The 18,201-nt window shown below is 49.7% G+C and overlaps 1 protein-coding gene across 1 annotated transcript; it reads right to left on the bottom strand.

Annotated features, from left to right (window-relative positions):
* Positions 1-68: 68 nt before the first annotated feature.
* Positions 69-16,942, bottom strand: LOC135903812 (uncharacterized). The gene is made up of 7 exons (XM_065434230.1): positions 16,822-16,942; positions 16,084-16,290; positions 14,286-14,414; positions 6,399-6,545; positions 4,004-4,259; positions 2,447-2,606; positions 69-218 (listed from the first exon to the last, which is right to left on the bottom strand). Exons 1-7 carry the CDS (start codon positions 16,940-16,942, stop codon positions 69-71), a joined length of 1,170 nt encoding a protein of 389 aa, XP_065290302.1.
* Positions 16,943-18,201: the final 1,259 nt, after the last annotated feature.

The raw sequence follows: 18,201 nt of genomic DNA, 5'->3' as shown, positions 1-18,201 counted from the left end.
GAAAAGACATGACAGCTTTCCTTAAGCTCCACAGAGCGACAACCATTATACTCCTCCACTAGGAATGCTTACTTGGACATCGCTGTCATTGCCGCAGAATGATGCTTGCTGTCGTCAGGGCTGTCGTAAGTGGTGAATCTGACTCCGAGAGCAACGTCCAGCCTCGGCTTCGTCATTGGGGCCTCGGAGATGAACTTTTCTTGCAGCTGCTTCAGCGCCTGCAAAAATTTGCAAGGGCGTAAGGTGAGATCAAGGAGTTCACTGATTGTAGTGATCTTGTACTGAACTTTATGAGCAGTATAAGATAAGCAACTGTCAGATACTTCAATACCATATGACGTTAAATGTTTCACCACATAAGGTGTTTGTGGTCAGGTCACCCACAGACATCCGGTATCAGAAGGCAATGAGAACATACGTAATGGCCTGACATGGCGATTTTTAACCTGCCCACTGCAAGTCAAAGAAGTAGCCATTATTTCCACGTTTGCCCCCTTTCCCAGAATTAATTGGTGTTGTACACTTTCAGTACCCTTCAGCTCACTTCGGCAGCAAATTTCGGGTGAGGTCTCAACGCCCTTCTTGAAACTGACTTTAAATAACCAGTGATGTATACGTAGTTTACGGTAGCAAGCTGTCATGTCAGAAGCTTAGATTGGCGTGACTTTAGGCAGCATGCGATCTTTTTCACCACTTAAATGGCGACAGGGCAATCATTATCGCAGCTTGAGAGATAACGGTTGCTGGTGTCAATCGCACAGCCAACGCCTGCGTCACTGCCATGTTGGGGAAGCACACCCTCCTAAATGCTGTGTTCGTTTGTGCGCGGAACATTTGGGAACACTGAAATCCCGGCACCCAAGGGGGCATGACACGTGGTACTTTTCTGCAGTTTGCGGGCATCAGCAGTAAGCCAAAAGAAAACTACAACTTAATAGATAAAAGTTAGAAACTGTTTAATCGGGCGTTTAGCAAACCACTCTAAAACTTTCTAATTGGAATTTATTGCCTAACTTTGTGGCTTCAGAAGTTGGTTAATTAGCCTTGACTAATTATGCAACAAAGTAGAATACAAAAATAGTGTGGCTTACTACATACAGTAGTCACCAACATGCTTTTTGGTCGCGTTGTCTTAAGAGTGAATCGGCATATTTTTAAACTCAGACTGATGTTAGCTGGGACACTCTGTGTGTTGCTATATATGACCAAGTGGCCACGAAACTCGCAAGTGCTCGCTCAGTGTGGAGACATCGGCGCGTTCACTCTGTGTTAAAAACAGGACGTACGCATCTATATGTAAGAGTACGAATAACGCTTTCCATGTGCTAACGTTAGGCTGAACGCACCGTGCAAGCAAGAACCACCCTCGGTTGTCAGTCTTTTTCACGTGTGAAACAGCTCATAGAAACCAACTGTTTCATACGTTAAAATGAATCCAAACCAACGCACCCATCTCACCACCTTGCTCGGCTCCCTGTGTAAGCACAACAGCCTTCTTTCCCCTTTACAGCTACGTCAGCAAGCCACAGTTTAGAAATCGCAGTAAACTAGGTTTCCCGTCCACTGAACCATATAGTTGCTCCACATGCGCAAAACAGTGTAACATCTGTCACATATGTTGCCATGCTCGCCAACGGTGCAGAAATGTGTCGTCGCGGTACTTTCGTTGTAGACACTGTACTCATTTTTGCAGTACGTACACCCTCTCTGGACATTTGGCAACCTACGCACACTCTGGTCACACGAGCGCACGAGACCGAAGTGAGCCCAAAGGGGCCGCACAGTCGCAGCTCTATCTGGAGGACTGCCTTCAAACCTTGCAGTAAACGCTGCGAGGAAGCTGATGTGCGGAGCCGTTTCGGCGAAGCCCTTTCATCCTCGTTCATTGCGGGACACTGGAATCCGTTAAAGACTTCTTTAGGTGCACCAGAGTTGCCCAGAAAATCATGTGAAAATAAGGTATCGAGCAGTCTGAGGCTCTTAACTGGTGTTAACGGTAATGGGGTAAACAGAATTAGAGATATTAAACTGTGAATTTTTTTACGCCTAGTCGGCACAAAGACGGGTTGTTTTGGAAGCTTATGCTGCATAAAGCGTAATAGTACCTCTGCACATATATCTGTAGTATTTCTGGGAAGAGTGCCTGTAGGCGTCTGCCGATTGACGCCGAAGATGGCAATCGTTCGGCTGTTACGACGTATGCAGTGGAGAGAAGTATAGTTTCATCATTATTAGCTTGGTGGCAGTTTTACAGTTTACTTTATGAGCAGTATAGGTGACACGGAGAGATGAAGAACCAAAACAACACAAGTTCCGCTGCATTCAGTTCGCAGGCAAAACGCAAAATTACTCGGTTTTTCGAAACAGTACTCCGTCTTTGAAACACCAAGGCCTTCCTATGAGGCCACAAAACGGTAATACTACCAAAATAATTTATTAGTGATACCTTCAGCAGTGTTAGCTTTCCATGCATATCTTCAAGGAGCTGCGCCACCGTTCCCGTTGCTTTCAATATGCCGTAGTGGACGACGTTCTTGAAAAACAACTCGCGTAGCTTCTGCCGACCCAGAGGCGTAGTGAGGCTCCCGTAAAGGTCATTGGCTCTTCTGCACAGATAAGTAAAACGAGGGCAAAAAAAGAAAGTTTCAGGAGTAAGGCACACCCAAAGCGACCGTGGTGTAGTAAGACTCCGAGCATAGGTCAGCAAACTCGCTCAGACTCAGATCGACCCGTGAGTCCGAGTGAGCCCTACTGAGTAAAATGCCGGCGAGTCTGAATCCGATTTAATTCCAGCTGAGTAGAACTCAGTTGAGTTTGAGTCCGAGTGAGCCGGCTGATTAGAATTGCAGTGATACTAAGCGCGAATGAGGCTGAACGAGTAGAATTTTGGTGATTCATGAGTCCGAGCAAGACCCTGAGCAAAAAATTTGACTTGCGAGCGAGTCTGAGCCAGTTTATGTTATGTTGCCGGTCAATGACACCAAATATTAGTTCCCGTTACCAGAGCAGGTTACATCTAACATACCCACACAAAAAGAAATAATTTATCTTGACCTAGAAAATAAGATCCATTTATGTTAGGGAACAAAATAAGAAAGCATGCACGAACGTTAACGAGTGCCAATTGTTTTTTGCGAGCTACGTGGTCCTTTCCTGAAGCTTCGCCTTTGATGAGAAATTGTCACAAAAATCTACTGCCAAAGTGAAACATTTGTTTGACGTAAACGGTAGCACGGTGCATTAAAGAACAGAAGCTACAACGAAGTAGCGTAAACATTACGAGTTTCTGCATGTTTTAGCGATTATTCTTCACTGTCCTCCCAAAAACCGAGATGATGAGCTTTTCTCACGAAAATCTATTTTAGAGTGCCACAAAGGTCAGTCCGCTATCCAGGAAGCAGGCATACTCACGTATATCTGTGCGTATACAGGACATTTAGCAAATTAGGTTGAGCGCATATTTGTACGTTAACGTCATTTAGGGTTGTACTAAGGATTCGAACAAGTAGGCCTGCTACCTAGAACTGCTGTATGCGTGTCAGTAACTATAATAATCCTGCACGTGTGTTTCAGTTATCTACGGATATATGACAGAGCGGATTCACCTCTGGGCTCTAGAGAATTCACTGTCAGAACGAATGTTTTTGTAGGGGTTCTGTTGAAGCGGCATCATGTCACCGAACGAGCGAATACACAGCGCACATTTGTTTGTGGCAGGACAGAACATCAAATAAATTGTCATTTAATTTTCCAAAGTAACATGTGGACGGAGGCGCTGCGTACGGTGCACACATAATTGTTACCGATTTTGAGCTCCTGGTCTTCTTTAATGTGCAACTGTATCTAATACAGGAGAGTTTTTGCTTTCCACGTTACCGGAACGCTGCCGCCGCTAACCACCGCTAGGCGAACGGAACTTGTCTCGAGGCAAGAAATGGTTCGGCGCCCCGGATGCGCCACATCTTTCCGAGTGAACATACTAGTCGGTGAAAAGCGCGTGTACCCGTAATCGACTGACAGTCCGTGTCCGCTTCTCGTGGCTGCTGCGGCAGCAGCCTGGAAGGCTTCCCAGCTCTCCTTGTTCTGGACACCGCGCAGTGCTCCGTCCTGCCACACGACATCCGTGTAGAACATCAGGTCGCAGAGTCCGTCCGGCGGCAGCATCTCCTCCGAGGAAGCTCTGCTCCCGGCTGTGCACAGCAGTCGATTGGTGGCGCGTACTTCGCCACCCATGCGGCCCTCCCATCGTGGCTCCTCTGCTGGGTGAGACGAAAAAGTGATGCTAACGTTTAGAGTTGCCGCAACGGCACGTCTTCATTAAATGAATTGGCCCCGTTACGAAACGTCTACGTCTTAAAAATAAAGATCTAAGAAATCCCACGCACTCTGCAAATCGATATAAACGAAGCACTTTTGGTCCAAAAATGGCGCTAATCCTGTCGCTATTTATCGCTTCACTAGCGTAAACGAGCGTTTCCATTGCATGAAAGGGCTCTCTGCCACGAGCGGAGAGTAGCATTAATGATAAAATTATTCACTTAATCTCGAGCCATTTCAATATTCTGCGTAATGCTGGAGCAGACGACTGTCACCTAACGAGCCTATATGCATACAACACTTGCAATATAGACGTCGAATTGTCGCCCTTGGGAGCCTTCATACACACGTGCACGGTCAACTGCAAGACATGCATATGAAAGATCCCTATACTGTCACCTAGTAATTAGCGTGTGTTCTCTAGTCGATACAATTTGTAGAAGCCATATTTACACGCCTTCGCGGGTTTCTACACATTTCATTAGCCAAAGGTAGGGCGGCTACAGCATCAGGCTATTGTGTGTTCAGAAGCGTTACGTATTGGGCGAGTTGGTTGTACATGATTATTTAGAGACTTATGTGCGCACAAAGAAAGGACGTCGAACAAAGAAGAGACACACAATGCGTCCCTGGCGATGTCTTTTCGGACCCTGGTTCGAATTCCGCAATCGGACGCATTAATCAATTGAGCGATAGCTTCTGTATAAGTCACGCTGAGCTAATTTGCCAATATCCCGACCAACCAACCAATGCCAAAGTGCGAGAGGTATAAGTAAAGAAAGCACCTAAAAAGGAAATACGGAAATCCCACATTGCATATGTTAAAGCGAAGCATTTGTCACACAATGCAGATGATTAAATGTTTTAATTTTTCTGTTTGTGCCTACTTCCGCTGTAGGATCTCGTTCAGCGGCCAATTGTAGCATACAGAAGAGTCCCCTTTAAGCGCTTGATTTTAAACAGCACGATTGTCACGTGAACCTAACCAACGCCAAGTATAGCGGAACGCGTAACGCCATCTCGAGCGCGTGTGCGCGCAGGCACGCATGCACACAACGCGCTGAACTGGGCGCATCATCTGCTGTTTACAAGGAGAAAGATGGAAGCAGCCTTTTTTGTCACGTTTTTAACTTTCAAACACCTCCATAGAACAGGTTTTACGGGCGCATCGTGGAGGCTGGGATTGAGGAAATGCGTAACGTCACATCGAGTGCAAAGCACGATACATCAGCTCGGAGACAGACTATAGGAGAAACTCCCATGCTCAACGTGCCACTAAAATAGAAGAAACACCTGCTGAATGTTCCGCATCGGTCGATATCGGCCTATCCCAAAGGCGATGCCCACCATTGGAAGCGCCATGGCACATAGCGTCTCAATGTGCTAATTACTACGAGTGTAAGTTGGAGGAAGATGACGCTCTCAGCTATTAGATGCGGCGCACTCGCCAATCGTCTCGAAGTGCTATAGCTTACGCGAACGAAGTTGCTATTCCCACGTACCATGTATGCAGGGTGCCTACAATGGCGTACAATAACAAAAAAGAAAACGCTATGGCCGGAACCATCGAATATTGTTGTCAAAGTCAATGATAGCTTTCTTGTGTGACCTTCTGCATATCCTGCTGCAGATATTATAATGAAAATGAACCGATCCTGGACACTGTGTAATCTTAAACGGAGACAACGTGAGTCGGTCACGTGGCGGATAGTCTGCGTGACCTGCTGTCTTGCATGGCAGGTAAAACGCGATGCGAAAGAAAAGCAGTTACATGGCGTTTCACCGCGCAGCATGACACAATTTCTGCGACGTGAGAAGAACGTGAACGGTTTACTAAAATAAAATCTCACACATAATATGCCTCTTCACATGTAATTTCATCAAAATGCATCACGGGGACTACAGTAAACGTTTATTTCATCAAGTGCGCTGGATTGTCCGCAATTTCTACATAGCTATTGACGGCGCGATTCAGACTACCCGACTGCACGGAAAACGAAAACCCGGGATCCGGTTATCACAATGCTTCTCATCAAAATTTACAGGCTGTAGACCGTGTGAGCATTCGTACTGCTTTGTACCTGTCGTTCCGTAGAAGCCGTCGTCTGGTCCTGTTTCGAAAGCTTCGCCCTCGACGGTTTGAGTAACGGCGCGGGTGGTCGACGTGGGCGCCTCACGAGGCACTGCTTTGGCCGTGAGCTCGTTTGGGGCAAATGGTGGCTTTGTGTCTGCAAAAACAACAAACCAGAGAATCAAAGAGATGACATGCATTGCAACGCGGTACGCAGTTGCAATGCGATCAGCTTCGGGTACTTTAGTGAGATTTCTCATTTTCTGACCGTTCCCGCTGCATGATTCGTCAGAACAAAGTACTTCGTAAGTGGATGTCGTCGCCTATTGGGCACCGTCACGGCGCTCGTCTCGTTATCAAGCCGATCGGTGTCATGCCTGATAGGAGCGCGAAATCCGGCCAATGAGATAACACACTTGCCTAAGAAGTCTTGTGAATTCAGGTTCAGGTTGTTTTGTAGCCCCGCCACATTCAGCGCTGAAAGAGTGTGTGTTTCTTCGTATTGTCACGTTGTAGTGACGCTGAAGAATGACGCAGTGTCAAAACTATGAGTTACAAGTTTGACACATTATTGGGCGAACTCTTGCATAGCAAAACAAGTAACACATAATGCACAACGCTAGCGAGGAGCAAAGTCGACGATCGTAGAAAATCTGATGTGCTTGTACAGCGCGTCGGCTTTTATACATGACTATGCTCATTCGTTCGTTCGTTCGTTCGTTCGTTCGTTCGTTCGTTCGTTCGTTCGTTCGTTCGTTCGTTCGTTCGTTCGTTACCTTTTTCGGTCGATCGTTCGTTTGTTTTTGTTATGTTCACTCGTTCATTTATTGTTTCGCTTTCTGGCTGATTTCTTGAGGTACTTATTTATAATAGTATTCATTGCAGTGAATTTACAAGGACCAATCTTGGAGAAAATACGCGGGCAGTCGGACATAGACTTCAGTTTTTGGACCGCTGCAATCTAAAAAACTCCGTTCTTAAGCACCTGAGCAGCCCCTTACCACCACATTTGATGCTTTATACGTAGCCCAGGAATTTTTATGTAGTATGGCTAGGTTAGCAGTAGGCGATGTTTCGGACCTACATGAGTCCTTTATTGACGAGTGTGGCGTGAAAATTAAGGCTATCGCAGTGGCCAATAGCGAAATCAATGAAATCAAACATAGCTTTCTTTTTGCAATAGTAGTTTATATATTGCTCTACATTTTACGTACAAGCCTACCATTTACTGCTGGGATACTGACGTCGATCGGTCGCCTTTCTAAACCTCCGACCGCGGTAGTTTTGTTGACAACATTCGGCAAAGGCGACGGCTCTAGGCCATCTCTATCTTGCACCGCGTGTTTGCTGGTGTCCGCTGGCCAGTATGTGTCTGCATGGTTAACAGACAATGACAAAAAGTGGTGGCGTCTGAACCTATGAAGCTTAAGCCTGAAGTGAATTCAATGACATGCACTTGTGGCTGTTCCCATGATTGCTTGCACAGTTGTGCGACCACTGTGCTGCAAATATGTGTCCATGTACGGACGGCAGTTGTCTCATTACCACGCCAACCGATATGGATATCGGAGGGCCACCTGACGAGTAGTCAGTAAGGAACGCTCTTGCCTACGAGCAGTTTTGTGGCTGTCGAGGCAATAATTTTACGCCAAGCATATATATTGTAGCAATGTGTGTGCGCTTAGCGATGGACATAGAAACGCATATATATATGAATCCTAAAGTGCCGTGCCATATGCATTTTTATTGAACATGAGAGAAAAGGGAGATTGCTTCCATGTTAGCTGAGAGGATCTATACAGTTCTCAAGTACACTTCTTTTTTTGGTTGGGTATGATAGCATTTATAGTGGACAAATAATGAAATGCCCATCGCATTTCCAGCTACAGTTTCACTCGATGTTCAGTTCTACGACATTACTTCCATATAAGTGTCAATCGTAGGCTGGAAAGGAGCATAGAATTTACCCGAATTCATAAACGTTACATCCAACGGATATAACGAGTCATATTTTTACAAGGCGACGCTAGACAGACAGACAGACAAGAAACTTTAATTGGTCCTAAGGAACTACCGTGTCGTAGTCGCGGGCCGCACCTGCGCCGGGGGCGGAAGACCGTGATCTTCAGCCCTGTCGCAGGCCCTTTGGACAGCCCGAAGCTGGACTTGAAGGTCGGTGCTCTTGACGGCTTCATCCCAGTCTTCTTGCCGGTTTAAAGGCGAGTGGCGCAAAGCAGAACATTGCCACAGCATGTGGTTCAAGGTCGACCGTTCCTCGCCGCAGTCTGGGCAGCGGGGATCCACACCTGGAGAGTAGTGGCTCAGCCTCGAGCGAGACGGAAAGGAGCCCGTCTGCAGCATTCTCAGCACCGAGGCCTGGGGTCTGCCCAGCTTCGGGTGAGGAGCCGGATACTGTCTGCGTCCCAGCTGGTAATGAGTAGTGATCTCGTGGAAAGTAAGCAGCGGGTCCGTGGTTCGGTCGATCCCCTGCGAAGCCGGGCTCCTCGGACTGGCGCGGTTGATGAGACCTCGCGCCTGGTCGTGGGCCAGCTCATTAGGGTTGATCGAGCCGGGGGAGACGTTCCGGCCCATGTGAGCCGGGAACCAAGTGATGACATGACCGGCCGTGCCTGTCTTACGGGTCCTCAGCACCGCCGCAGCCTCGGCCGAGACAGAGCCGGCGAGAAAGGCCATCGCCGCCGACCTGGAGTCCGTGAAGATATGCGTGCGCCCGGGTTCGCACAGAGCCAGCGCCACTGCGACTTGCTCTGCGACGGACGCCGTCGAACGTTGTATAGACGCCGCATTCAGGATCTTGCCCTGGGGGTCAACCACCGTGGCCACGTACGAGTTTGATCCGGGATACCGCGCCGCGTCGACAAAGGACGAGCGCTCTGGGGTTTGCAGGGCAGTCTTGATGAGTGCTCGGGCTCTGGCTGCGCGCCGGGCCTCGTTGTGTTGTGGATGAACATTCCTCGGGAAGGGGGAGACTCGAAAGGTTTCCCTTTCACTCTGGCAAAGCGGGACGGCGCACGACTCCTCGGCCATGGCTGCCAGACCCGCCATCTCGAGTATTCGGCGGCCGGCCTTGGTGGTAGAGAGGCGAACGATCTGTGCCGTTTTCTGCGCTTCGACGACTTCGCTCAGGGTGTTGTGGACCCCGAGTTGCATCAACTTCTCCGTGCTGGTCGTCATGGGGATGCCGAGGACTCGTTTGATACTCTTCCTCATGAGTGCGTCGATCTTGTTCTCCTCCGAACGTGACCAGTTTAGCGCAGAAGCCACGTAGTTGATATGGCTCATAAGGAAGGCGTGGTAGATCCTTATGAGGTTGGCTTCGCTGATGCCCCCCCTCCTGCTCGTCACTCGCGAAACAAGTCGAAGCATGTTCTCCGTCTTCGCACTCAGGCGCGCGATCGTTTGCGCGTTGTTGCCCTTTGCATTGAGGACCAGTCCGAGCACTCTGAGAGAATCCACCCTCTGGATGCGCTGACCCGTCTTCGTTCTGAGTTCGATCGGTACTTGGTCCAGCGTCGTGTCGAACTTGCGGCCTTTTCTGTCGGGTCGATAGAGCAAGAGTTCCGACTTAGTCGGCGAGAGGACGAGTCCCGTGCCCTCGAGGAATTCTTCCGTGACTTGCAAGGCCTCTTGCAGGGCCCGCTCCACCGCTGCGTCCGACCCACCGCCGCACCAGATGGTGATGTCGTCCGCGTAGATAGCGTGATTGAGATTGACGGCCCCGATGCGGTCGAGTCGGACTGATAGGTCTCTCATGGAGATGTTGAAAAGCAGTGGAGATAACACCGCACCCTGCGGCGTGCCGCAGGCTCCCAGCGCGTATCCGTCCGACTTGACCTGGCCCAATTTGATCGTGGCCTTGCGATCCCTTAGGAAAGAGCTCACGAACGCGTGAAAGCGTTCGCCGAGGTTCAATCTCGTCACAGAGTCGAGGACGTGCTTGTGCTTGACCGTGTCGAAGGCCTTGGCGATGTCCAGCGCCAAGATGCCTCGGACGTCTCTCGTGACCACGTCGACTATCTGCCTCTTGATCAGCAGCATGACTTCTTGAGTGGACAGGGAGGGTCTGAAGCCGACCATATTCGGCGGGAGGAGGTGTCGTTCCTCGACATGCCTCGATATTCTGTTGTGGATGACATGCTCCGCCACCTTGCCCACGCAAGACGTGAGCGAAATGGGTCGCAGGCTGTCCATGGCTGGTGTCTTGCCCGGCTTCGGAATTAGGATCACCGAGGCTTCCTTCCAGGCATCCGGTACGATGCCGGCCTCCCAGACATTGTTTATTTCTTTGGTGAGCAGTTCGATCGAGCCTTCGTCTAAATTTCGAAGGAGTCTGTTCGAGATTCCATCCGGCCCGGGCGCCGATCTTCCGTTGAGGCCTTGAAGGGCCGCTCTGACTTCCGAGACGGAGAAGGGGGCGTCGAGCTCCTCGTCCGCCTTGCCGCCATAGGCCGGGTAATCTTCTGGCCCGGACTGCCCGATGGGGAGGTAGCGACGCGCGACTTCGTCCATCACTTCGGTCATAGATGCGCCTTCGCTGTTAAGCTTGTGGACCAGCCTATCGATAGCCAGAGTGTGGTTTCTCTTAGACTGGGTGTCGTCCAATAACTGCTTGAGGAGGTTCCACTTGCCTCCCGCACGCATCTGGCCGTCGACGGACGCGCACACTTCGTTCCATTGCTGCTGGCCGAGCTCCTTGCAGTGCGATTCGATCTCGCGGTTGAGGGTCGCAATCCTCCTCCGGAGGTTGCGATTCAGCTTCTGCGTCTTCCATCTGGCCGTGAGGGAATTCTTAGCTTCGAGCAGGTGCGCCAATCGAGCGTCCATGCGATCGAGCTTGAGGTCTGTTTCAACGGTCCTGGTGACCGCAGCTACATCCTTCTTGAGCTGCGCCACTAGGTCCGCAAACGACTCGTATTTCTCGTGGTCGTCCTTCCGTCTCTTTCGGAAGGCGTCCCAGTCGACTATTTCGAAGGACCTCTGCGGGGCCGCGCTGACCGGTAGGGAGATTTCCACGATGTAGTGGTCACTTCCCAGGTTCTCTTGTAAGTTGTGCCACTCTGCTCCCGGCGCGTTCTTGACGAAGGCCAGATCTGGGGTGGTGTCTCTCGAGACCGAATTTCCCATGCGTGTGGGGTAATGGGGGTCGGTTATCAGTTCTAGGGAGCTGTCAGTCGCTGCCTGCAGGAGTCTGCAGCCTTTGGGAATGCTTCTCACGTAGCCCCAGGCTTCGTGCGGCGCGTTGAAATCTCCAGCCAGAACAAGCGGCGTCTCCCTCGCCTTGGACGATGCCTTGGTTGTTAGGCTGTAGAAGGTCTGCCGGTTGTCCCTAGGCGAGCAGTACACATTGATAACGTAGACGCTGTTCTTGAGCCAACTGTTTGGTATGATCTCGACGAGCAACGCTTCCAGCTTGGTGTTGCCAAGACGGAGATCGTGCTCCTGGAAGGCGCACTTATTTGCAATAAGTATCGCGATGCCGAGCCCGTTCTCCGCCAACGACGAGACAGCTCGGTACCCCTGGAGGGAAATCGTTTCCATTCCCGTTTCCTGTAGCAAAATGACGTGGGGCCTCTCTTGCGGCTCCCGGGCCTTGATGAACTGCACCAGTTGAGGCCTGCGCCTCCGAAAGCTGGCGCAGTTCCACTGCCACACGATGAGCTTACTATCCGGTCTGGCCATGGTTGGGCATGTTGGACCGGAGCTGGGCTGAGATGCCATTTTGCTCGTCAGCCCACGACTGCTGGTTGTCTTGTAGCATTTCACTGGACACCGCCTCCGGCCTGGCGGCGTCGCCGTAGTGTACGTCACATCGCTTGGCAAGCTCGTTCTCAAGCAGTTGCACTCGGAGTAGAAGGGCCTGGTTACTCTGTACCAGCTCGGCAAAGGATTTTTGCATGCGGTCCAAAGACCTCTGCATGGCAGCCTCCGCCGTGCTCACGTCCTCAACAGTACCCTGGGAGGAGGTGGCTCTGCGCTTGACCGCTCTTGCTGTGGCCCCTTCTTCCGTAGACATTTGCCTTGGCGCAGCCGCTTGAACGGCGCTGGCGTTTCGGAAGGCCTCAAAGTCGGCCTTCATTCTCCGGATTTCCTCCTTGAGGCTGGCGTTTTCGTTCATCAACTGCGCGATCCTGGGATCATGCGCCCGCTCGCTCTCCTGTGCGGCGGCGTGTTGCGTCCGGCCCGTCTGCTTCGTCTGTTTCACTTTGTCGGCCCAGGTGGGACCTCCTGCGATGCGCACGTTGGACTTGGAGCGGCCCCTAGATTGAGAGCGCCCTCGTTGCACGGAGCGCCCACGTGAGCGGGAGCGCGTTCTAGAACGGGAAAGACTGCGCGAGCGGGAGCGTCCTCTCGAAGAGCTCCTCTTCCGTAGCGCTGACGTCAGTGCCTGGCTCATCTCGCGTGCCGCGTTGCCGGCCTTCTTGGCGTCGCCTGTTTTCTTCCGCCGGCGCCTCCGGCGTCTCTGCCTGACGACATACGGCGTTTGGAAGCGTTGCGCGCACTTACGATCAGCCGTTGGGTGAGGGCCGCCGCATATGCCGCATTTCGCCTCACACTGGTGGCCTTCAGTGGGGGATGTGGCTCCGCATCCCCTGCACTTCTTCACACTCGGGGTCGGACATACATCGGCCCTGTGGCTCAGTTCCCCACAACCGTAGCACACATCAACTTGCCTTCTGTATAGAGAGCAGGGCAGCATGCCTGCTCCACACATGACAAAGTTCGGCACCCTCAGTCCGTCGAATAGGACGATAACCGTAGTGGTGGTCTTGATGCGACGCACCTCCAACGCGGTGGGGTTCCGCCGGTGTACGATCATTGCGCGGAGCTGAGCGTCGTTGAACTCGACGTCGACGCCTCTCACAACACCCTTGCATGTATTGTCCGAGGCGGCCATGTACGCGGCCACTTCAAAGACCCCTTCGCGCAGGTGGATCTGTTGAACCATCGCGTAAGCACGCGCGTTCCTTTCTTCTGGTGTTGAGACGACGTAGATGTTTTGCACGCTATTTGGGCAGACGATGTCTTCGCCAACCTCGTCGGGTGAAAGCGCCGCCGCCATAGCCAGCGCCTGTGCCACTCTAATAGTGCTTATCTTTTTCACGTCGAGGCCACCCCTTGGCCTAACGATGACTCGAATATGGTCCCGTGGCAGTCTCGGGAGCCTTGAGGCTGCGGCTAGCTTCTTCAGCGCGTTCCGCGGGGCTGCCGTGCGGCGGCCGCCCCTGCCGCCTCCCTGCTTTACCGGGCTCGGCGTCGACTTGGAAGTGTCTTGCCTTGCCTTCTTAGTCTTGCCCGTTGCCGTGGTCCAGCCGGGGCACCTTGCTTCTTCGGGGGTGATTGCCACCCCCTCCACCATCTCGACTTCGGGCATGATGCCCCACCACCCCGGAGTTAGGCCAAGGCCTAGCCCGTACTCCTCACCGGCGTTGACCCGTTAGGGTTAGCTCCGCCCGGCGTGGCGAAAAGTTCAAGGTCGTATAAACGTTCCAGAAAAGCACCTACCGATATAAATCCGGTATCGGCTTGATCCCCGCAACAAACTGCGTCGAATGATGCACAGTGTTCAAGCGTTTTCGCGTACTGCACCACCGAAAACATTTGAGGAAACGGGAGCCGATGTTTGCGCGTCCGCACTTCTCGGCGCCCCCTGGCGATCAAGGCGACGCTAAATAAAATTTTGTATTTTCTACGGACGCAACCTCATACGGCTAATGCACGAGTAATTAAATGCCATATATATATATATATATATATATATATATATATATATATATATATATATATATATATATATATGCAAATGGGAAAGGCTCATAAAATATCTGAAACCGTGTTGTGACACCTGGCTATCTTTAGCGTATACGTTTAACCTCACCATTCACCGTGACGCTTATGGAGACGTCCCTGGCTGTTCCGGCATACGTCTCATCCGAAAAAGTCCTGTTGGTGTCACTGGTGCCATAAGATAACGATGAAGCGCTGACGAATACTTCGTTGTTATAACCTGCAGCCGCAGAATGGAGCGAAAGCGATACATTTATTAGCAGCGATGAAGCTAAGTGGTCGGCCTGAACTGCTGTTTTTTACCCTACTACTCGACATTTTGGTAAGGAGGAACGGGAACCAAGGGAAAAGGAAAAGTTGAAGAATATGATCAGGAAATAAAATTAGGTGTGCATGAATAAAGAATAACAGAAGATCGAAACACCTATTGCTGCCGCATTTTAAGTTTTCTTTTAAAAAAAAGAACAAATAACACATTTTGACAAGTACCACGCTACCATGATTAGTGCCATACTTCACAGGATACAGAGATCTAGTGCGCTTAGTTAATATTTGGCGCGGAAATGGCCACCTCTAATATTCCAGTCTCCCGCGTAGCACATTTAAACTAACTTGAATACAACAGGGTAGGCGACGGCATCGCATGGCATACATCTCGGATTGCTCAGGTATATAAGTTCACCCGTAGTCAAATCCTATACTTCACATACCGGATGTTGCAGCGAACACGTTCAAAAAAACATTTTTTGATTGCTTGTGGTACATAACACAATTATAGTCCGTGAGCTGGTCTACTCGAACATGTGGACATACTTTCTCAAAAAACAAATGACTAATCGACTAATTAACAAACATTCACTAAATAAGTGTATCAGTAATTAATTTATGTCACATATTGCAATTTAGGAAAAATAGCCGTGTGGAATTATCGACTTCCTACGAAGTCTCAGGATGACACCAGTTTCGAGATACCAATTCCCGAACTTTGCGGAGAAATGCATTGGCGTTCCAGTTACTTTCGCGCTTCAATGCATAAAACGACGTTCTAAGAAAGTACATGGAAGGACAGCCTATTTTTACCGCAAGCTTGACGGTGCATGTCTTGTAAATGGTGTCATCCACACAATTCGTTTCATGTGGCATGCCTTGCAGTCTCCCCAGCTAGAAATTGTAAATTACAATATCTGATATGGAGTAATTACTTAAAAACCTAATTAGTGAACCTTTGTTAATAATTCGATAATTCATTTCAGTTTGTTTGCGCACGTAATGTCCACATCTTCGAGTAAACCAGCTCATGGGCTAGAATTGTGCTATCTGCCACAGGGAACGTTTAAACAAATTTCAAAGTGTTCGCCGAAACACCCTCTGTATTGGGCACCAAGAATCGTGCTCGGGGGCTTCAGCTTCAGAATTTGGAAAATTAAACGTCGCCGGGTATAGAGTTGTCGAATTTTCTTGTGCCTTTCCCTTACGCAAGCATTGTACTGACAATAAATTGGCAGGAAGGAGTGTAACTTAACGGGAACATGTTCATGGTTACATGTCTAAAAAAGGACGCCGATAATATACTTGAGATTGGGCTTCATCACTCCTAGTTAAAGAAACACGAAATCCATTGGCACGACAGAAGTGGCTGGAGGGATAAAGAAAACCTGTAGAGCAACCTTGAAAAGCGAAAAAAAAAAGCGTAATTAAGGCACATTACCATGTCTGTGGGCTGTGCAGCATTTTCTACCATTTGGTAAAACTATTTATTTTTTACATAAAAGCAATACTTAACTGCGCATATCTGGGTGCTGTGGTTTCTTTCTTTTCTTTCTCTTCTTCTAAATCCAAATTCCTGCCACTGTATCAGGTCGTCACTAGAAAATTGTATCTGTTCATACCGGTTTGTGTGTTATTGTCGGTGTCGACCAAGGCAGGCTGTGAATGCCCTTTGCTGGTGGCCTTCTCATCAGCTTTAGAAGATATTCCAGTCACATCTTCATGCGAAATCTTCTTGGTGCGCTCTGCTACGCCACTTGCAGTACCAGTATCTGTGAATGAAAAGACATCAACGAAGGCTGCAGAGCAGGCTATTAACACGCACTCGTCTCAACAGAGGTTCCCACTTGGAGAAGGCCTAACGATGTTTTGTCTGACAGACGGACGGACAGATAGGTAGTGGAAGCGCTGTGACATCAGTAATTGTATGCCTGATCGCATAGAGCCCATGGAGCAATTAGGAATCTTCAAATGAATTCAGTTTAACTTTCCTTCTAATAATATGTACTCAAAATTATAAAAGGCACGAGCGAGTGCGATAATGATGCTTGCCGCGGGGATCAATACGATTGTGCCGGTGCACAAAAGTGCATCCATTTCAGTGCCGTAAAACTGGCCTAAATAAGATTAGGGAGCTTGAATTTTGAATTTCGGTTCATTATGCCCAGCCAGAGATGAGATAAATTTATATGTCTCTGGGATAGCACGAAAGTCAAACAGAAAGTCGCAATACAAGAAACCTTAATGTTCAGAAAAAACAATGAAACACTAGTAAATGGGAATGCTAGGATGTAGGGTAGTTTAAGGCGAACACCTTCATAAATAGTCGAGCGTACTATGAATATTTAATCTGGTCGCACCAGTCGCATCCCTATCTGTTGTGCTGTTGGTGACAGCCTCCTCCTTTTTTAGTAGATCTCCACCACTGGTTGTCTGTCGTGGGAGTTCGGGACGCTTCGGTATTGTCACCTTCGCAGCCATGGATTCCGTTGCGCGACTGAGCTGGCGCGTTTCCCGAAAGGCGCCTAAAAAGATAAGACGTAGCGATATAAATTTAGATATAAATAATACACAGTAAAATTCAAAACTTTGTATGCGATGAGTTTGTACCATGATGTGGCATAGCTAAACTCCATGGTCAGCCTAGGAAAAAGAGCCGCAACGGCAAGCTCCTCTACCCGCATGTCAAGTAGACCAGTATAGCCTTTATTATACGATGTGTATGGATTTTAAAGGTTGGTTTGGATGTCTGGCGATTTTACCTGTTATTCTTACATACTCCAGGCACATCTTGCAGGACATATTCAAAGATGCACGGATGCATGTTCGTAAAAAAGAAAGATTGCAGACTTCAGCGAGTACTTCGGCTCCGAGTTCATTTACTGCGAAAGCAGTGTTATCACAATGCAAACATCACCATTTTATTTTCGCTTGCCTGCTCCTTCCTAAAATAGTCGCGTTGAACCACTATGGAAAACGGGACAAGAACTCAGTGGTTATACGGTGGTTTGTCACTGGGGAGGGGTGCTGTGGTTACGCTGCATCATTCTTATATATAGATCTCCGTAAACCCACCGCTAAACAGCGGCAAACATGAAGTTTCGCATAACATGTGGCGTCACAGGCCTACCTTTGGTGGCATTCTTCACGTCCGGGTTGCTGCCGTGACGTTTCCCGACTCCCGTGCCGCTCGCGTCGCGTCGCTCGTGTCTGCCCGAGCTGACCTTCTCGCCACCGTCAGTGCGGGTGACCCGAGAGCGCCGAACGGAGTCGCGAGTTCTGTGCACCGCAGTGGTTCGTATGCCGGGACTCGTCCGCAGCTCAGTTGGGATTTTGGTGGTGGAGCTCGCTGCACGGTTTTTTAAGGCAGAGCTTTCTTTGTGAACTCTCCCAGACTTTTCTGAGCATGGCTTCTGTGTGCTGCTGATGGCTTTAGAACGAAAAGTTGAATAACGCGGCCCGATGGTGGGGTGAACACCGGTTCCCCCCCAGAACAGCAGCAGCCCATTACACCACAATTTGTTTTCTTTCTTCGCTGTTTACGCCAAAATCGCAGGTACACTGAGACGCGGCCAGCGCCAACCACTGGAGCTAACCAGCTCTTCGAGATGATCACCGCTGGTGTCACATCGCTTAGCGCGGGTGCCGCGAGAGTGCATGCGTGCGTTCGCCACTTCCCTTTACGCCGAAGCAGTAGCAATGAAATGGGAAAATATGTAGGCTTTGATTAACCATTTCAC

Source organism: Dermacentor albipictus, chromosome 4, assembly GCF_038994185.2.
Source record: "Dermacentor albipictus isolate Rhodes 1998 colony chromosome 4, USDA_Dalb.pri_finalv2, whole genome shotgun sequence".
In the NCBI taxonomy this organism is placed as follows: Eukaryota; Metazoa; Arthropoda; class Arachnida; order Ixodida; family Ixodidae; genus Dermacentor; species Dermacentor albipictus.
This window is presented reverse-complemented; position numbering and strand designations above follow the sequence as displayed.